At 40.0% G+C, this 6000-nt stretch overlaps 1 protein-coding gene across 1 annotated transcript in view; it reads left to right on the forward strand.

Moving 5' to 3' along the window:
* Positions 1-5686, forward strand: part of LOC114648198 (transforming growth factor beta-1 proprotein-like) — a 95949-nt gene extending 90263 nt beyond the window's left edge. The window contains exon 7 of the mRNA XM_028797090.2: positions 833-5686. Within this exon, the coding sequence (XP_028652923.1) occupies positions 833-991 (159 nt within the window). The 3' untranslated portion in view covers positions 992-5686. The remainder of the gene's footprint in view (positions 1-832) is intronic.
* Positions 5687-6000: the final 314 nt, after the last annotated feature.

A 6000-nucleotide genomic window follows, 5' to 3' on the forward strand; every position in this document is an offset into this window, starting at 1 on the left:
CCTCTACCCACTGATTCCTGCGATCCTCCATCAGAGATGACTTTACCTTTGGCAGGCAAAACAACCTGGCAGGTGGGCAGTGGCACCAAGTGCCACATTTGAGTTCTCTCGAGTTCATAAATGCATTATTAATTATCATGATTCAGTTCACATTAAAGAGCGAAAGGGTAGGAGGCCTGGAGGCTGGAGCCTTCACTGGCTTTCCCGATGATAGGCCTCACCCAAGACCATCTAAGACCAAAATCTACTGGCAGGCCTGTCCAGGCCTCAGAAATGGAAAACAGCCCTTTAAAGTTCATATTACTTTAAATGTTCCAAAATATACCAAAATGCCCCTTAAGGGAAATAAAACCCATTGGCTCGAGAAACAAGTCCACAAAGAATCATTATAAGAAAGGAATTTATTAGAAAGATCAAAAGATGTCCAAAAAATAGCAAAAATAAGGCAGAAATTTAACTTGGCAGCTTTCGAGCTGCTCATAACATAACACAACATCACATACTATTAACAAGTTAAAAGATATACATTATAAACACAATGTGATTATTGATCAACACTGATGAAATATGGTATCATTTTAGTTTTTATTGTTATTGATTTTGTTGAGAGGTGTGCTGGGTTTGAAAAAGTTCAAGAAGGACCGGCCATAAAGACAACAGCATGGTTCTCAATGAGCACTCATGGCCACCTTTATTTCTGCACCTGCCTGGTTTGCAGAGGCTTATCTTGCCACCCATTAAAGAGTGCCACCACTATTTATCACCACCATTTAAAAATAACCCTCTGTGGTTTTTTTTTAACTCATTATTTCCTTTTTGGGCTTTCTTTCAGATACTTTCTCTCTACAATCATCACAACCCTGGAGCATCTGCTCAGCCATGCTGCGTTCCCCAGGTCCTAGAGCCTCTCCCAATACTTTACTTTGTGGGTCGAAACCATAAAGTGGAGCAGCTCTCCAACATGGTGGTGAAGTCCTGCAAGTGTAGCTGAGGCCTTGGTGGCTGCCTGAAGACTTCAGAACTCATCCTCTTCCTTTCCCCATCCCAGACCTTTATTGATGCAGCCCATTATCCTGGACTTGCTGAGTGAGCAGTGACAAGACAGACGAGGCTTACTGACCCTATTTATAGAAGGAAGTGATCTAGGTATCGGCCTAGACTCCACTGCTTGCTCTAGCAGCCTGCTGGAGAGAAACTGACCGGGTTGCAAACTAAACGTTTTATAATAAAATTGTTTTCTTTTGAGAATCAGTATGGTGGCACAAGGAGATGGAAAGGAGTATTCAACAGGCACTTCCTTTATACCCGAGGAGTTAAGTGAATGAGGGCTCAGCTTGGAGTTTGGAAACAACAGCCAATAAAAATGAACCAAACTGATGAGACCTTTTTAGCCCTGAGCTACTAAGGATGTATCCTGCTGCATGTGTGGGCAGGGACCACCTTGCAGAGACTTTGCTTACCCTGAAATGACTTACTGCAGCTTCACGTTTTTAGGTCTTCTGCGAATTGCTGTGCAGAGAGTTCACATCTTGTTACATTGAGGACTGCATCGCTGCAGCCTAACCTACAAAACAAAAAGACTCCATTACTGATGTCTCATGCCATTGTTACATCTATGGACTGCATTGCTGGAATTTTGCACCTGTCTCTTATCTCCAAAGTTCCAGGGTTTGTTTACATCTACAAATATTGTCACTGAGAGCTAATGTCACTGTTACATCTGCAGCATTACAGCCTAGGTTACCAAATACAAATCTGCATTGCACTGGACTTAAAGCTGCCTTTCATCTCATTGCTTCATCACAAAGGCCTGGCACCATGCATCACTGAGGGCGCACATCCAAAGGCAAATTGTTTTTTATGAGGCCTAATATCAGATTTACGTATGTTGACTACGCCATTACGGCATGAAGCCCTGATAGGAGAAATTACATGAATACTAAGCTTGTTGAGTTGAATGGTTCTGTTCCTGTCAACATTGTTTTAGCACTTTGGTATTACTGCAGTTCCGCATGGCATTGGCCTAATCCACGCCTTTCGTTATTGAGTCAATCTGTATATTACATTTACATTTATTTGTTCAGCTGACGCATTTATCCAAAGTGACTTACATAAGAGGTCAACATAATCGAATAAATCTCAAACTGGGTGGTAATTTGCAACACATGTGACAGGAGAAGGGTACAAAAGTGAACACCAAAAGTAAAGAATTCAGAACAACATACAAGTAAGTTACACTTCCTAGGCTATAAAAACACAGCCATTATCAGGTAGACAGAAATTCACTAAGCAAGTCTTTAAATGCTTGTTAAAGACATTGAGCTAGAACTTCAGAACTTTGAATGGAGGTCGGCTGCTCATTTCATCATCTAGGAGCTACATGTGAAGAGTCTGGATTGAGATTTGATACAAGGCAGAGGTGGCATCGCCAGATGTCAGTCATCAGCAGACATGAATGGGCTAGAAGGACCATAGGACCTCACAAATGTCTCCATATATATATGCAAGAACTAAGAGTTTGAACTTAATAGATGCTGTTGTAGAAAGCCAATGTAGGGAGTGGCATGCGCCGGCCTTAGGAAGTTGGACATTGTGAATCATTTGTAGTGGCTTTGTGGCAAAAAGCCTAAAGCCTGTATTACAGTTCTGGGTTGTGTCCCAGAGGTCCAGGTTCTGTTTGTTTATGTGAAAGACACCTAATGTTGACATTACATTCCTCACGTAGCCAAGATTAGATTCACTCTTGGCTCACACCATGGCTCATCCTCCACCTGGGAATGCACTTTGACCTCTTGTAATTATAGACCAATAAAGGGGATACATATGCTACCAAGGGTTAAGGTTCAATGCCAGGCTGAGAAGAAGTGATCCCATCTTGTTTGCAAAAGCTGAAGGCGTTGCAAGCTGTAAACCAAATCTTCATCAGCGTATTCCAGAGTGCATTGCTGAGGCCTAATATTTAAGTGCTGGATGACTGCTGCCTAAAGCCAAGTGGCACATTACATGATTCTTAGTCAGAGGGAACATCAAACTTGTCAAATGCAACTGCTGATCTCAGGAATCTCTGAGGATTACATGATGAGTACTTTCAGAGAGTGTCAAATTAGACGACTCTGTGAAGACTTTCCAGCACAGTTTCACAATTTTAAAATATTGTGATATTATGCCTTTTCTCTGACAGCCAATAACATGTTGCCTGTACTGGTGCTTTACAGGTATAGGGGGTTTAATGAATACCGCTGCCCTTTTTTTTTCCATTCTGTTGTCTCTCTTCGGTTTTCAAGATCCAAAACACCAGTGTTTCTTATTTCTTGCAGCTGAATTCTGTTTATTGTACTTTCAGCTGAGCACTCATTTGTTCTCAATTCTTGTGCATAAAGTCAATCCTGCAGACGTAATGCACTGAGTCACTGGGTACGTGACTGGGGAATGCTGCAACTGCCCCCAACTTGCTAAGGTTATGTAAATTAAGTTTGCAACTGAAGAGTGCTAGAAAACTTAAGCAATGGCACGGGGCCCTAGCTTTAAAATTATAGATAAATAGACATAGGTAAAACTTGGCAAATTTGGCTTTTTACAAAAGCTCAATAAATAAGAACATAAATAAATCCATCCATCCATCTTTTCTACCTTCCTAACCCGCTTATCCAGGGCAGGGTTGCTGGGCAGCTTGAGCCTATCATGGCAATCATAGGACACAAGGCAGGAATACACACACAAACGGGCCATTTTAACAATACACAAATATTATAACAAACCAATAAACATAACAATTCCTAAAAAGAAAAAGAAAACACTTGACTGAAGATTAAACGAGGTTGTACTTTTGAGACCAAACATTAGGCTTCAGTTTCTGTGCTGAGATTTAACGCCTGCGTTTCTCTTCATAAACCCGATCTAAAGCTATCTTCACATGGTATGATTGTTTCCGCAGTTACTGTTTCTCAAGTCACAAATTTTTCTGTTCATATGCATTTGTAGTCAAAATTTTGTGCTACGTTATCATTGATTTCCTCATTAATTTACAAAAAATGAAATTAAAGATTAGTTGAAATTATTCCTTGAAAATAAAAACTAAAGAAAACACATTTCGCAGATATTGCATATAATTGCAAGCTGAACTGATTATTATTTTTTTATTTTATATAATACTAGCTGTGTAAGTCCGTGCTGTAAAAAGCCTGGGGTCCTAGAAAATATTGAAATTGTCAAAAAAAAAAACTGAAATGTAGAGATGTCACGTGATTGATAGGAACTACTCTGGGCATCTCTGTCCTAGGAGGATTCGTTTTTGCCAACTTGCTCACATCGCTTGTGCATTAGCGACAGGAGGAAAAGTTAAAGGGATACCGTTGTTAGCGGCTAAGAGACTTTGTCTTTCTTCTCAGGTTTCGTTTTGCTGACGTGCTGGCCTCGTTTGTGTTATTAGAAGCTAAGCGAGTTTTCTGTTTCCTTTCCTCGACTCCACCTCTCACTTCTGGGCCAGACAGACACACACACTTCCACGAGTTGATGTTTGGGTTTTTGTTTCTTCGAATGTGGAGCCCTTACCTCGACTCCACCTCTCACTTCCAGGCCGGACAGACACACACACTTAAATGCGTAGACGTTTATATATAAGAAGTCAAATTTTCAGAATGTCTCTCCATATCACTTTGTAGTTCAATTCATCAGACGTAAGAAGTGATTCAGCACTGAATGGGCAGCCAATCTGTAGCAGAGGAGACTCCTATGTGAACTGGCAACTTACAATGCTTTGTACCAGAAAAAACAAAAAAAAACCACAGCAGGCACAATTTTGGTTCATCCAAGTGAAGTGAAACTAATCAAACATGGTATTAAAAGTCCCTAAAGGACTCTGTAGCTAGTCTGAAGGAAAGAAGTAAAAAGTGAAATTATTATTGTAGACTGGAGTGCTTGCCTGTACCAGCTAGTTCCTAAAGACCCATAATGATGAAACATGACACAAGCAAGCACAGAGACATACACTCCCAATTTCAAAAAATAAAAAAATTCTGAAAAGTTTACCAGAAAAAGAAACAAACCACGGAAAACAAAGAGGTAAAAAAAATGTAAATTGACAGATTCTGTGCCACTAAACAGAACAGAAAGCTTGACAACGCCTTTATGTTTCAGTGTCCTTTCAATAGGAAAAATGGCCCCAGTGATGTGAGATGTGAATGTTCTTGCCTATGGCTCTTGTAACATACCTGAATGCGCTGATGTCATGATGGGGCAGGCATCTCGAAACACTGAAGACAACAAGAAGATTGTCAGTCACAAAGCAACAAGGTAATATTAGCAAAGGACTTCAAAAAAGTGTGAAAACAATACCCATAAATAAAATACAAATAATCAATGAATCATTAGAATGCAAAGAAACCAGAAAACAAATAGAAACTTCAGCAACAATGGAGCTTGGAGGAACCCTTTTCTTATTAAAGAGGTCTGATTCAACCTCGTCACCAGACTGTCACCACCTTTCCTCAATCCAGACTGCAAATCTTTGTTACAGTTGATGACTCTTTTGGTGAGGCCTCAGATATTTATTATCTACATTTTTCACGGCACTGATTTATATGCCTTCTAATATGTTTGTATAGTTTCTGGGGTGGCGAGAATGTAAATTGTAATAATTTTAGTCATTTTTGTGTTTCTGTTCAATAAAATACACCCTTTTTAATAACTGACTTAGTTTATTTCTTGTTCTACTCCAACTGATTTTAAATTGTATTATGAAGATAGTGAAAATTTAAAAACATGAAGTACTTAAAAGGCATTCACTTTCATTCCTTTCTACTGATGGTCAAGGAATGCCACCCAGTTGCCACTTTGAAACAACCACATAGTGACTATGCTAATCCACCTCATACAGTATGCCTGCCGTCACAAAGCTGAAGATTCATTGGCTGAGAGCAGCCTCACACATGATGCATTGAGGCACTGCTACCTGCATGTTGCCTATGGTGTGGTCAGCATGGCATTGAAGCACAGGGTCAG

The sequence above is a fragment of the Erpetoichthys calabaricus genome, chromosome 1, assembly GCF_900747795.2.
Source record: "Erpetoichthys calabaricus chromosome 1, fErpCal1.3, whole genome shotgun sequence".
Lineage (NCBI taxonomy): Eukaryota > Metazoa > Chordata > Cladistia > Polypteriformes > Polypteridae > Erpetoichthys > Erpetoichthys calabaricus.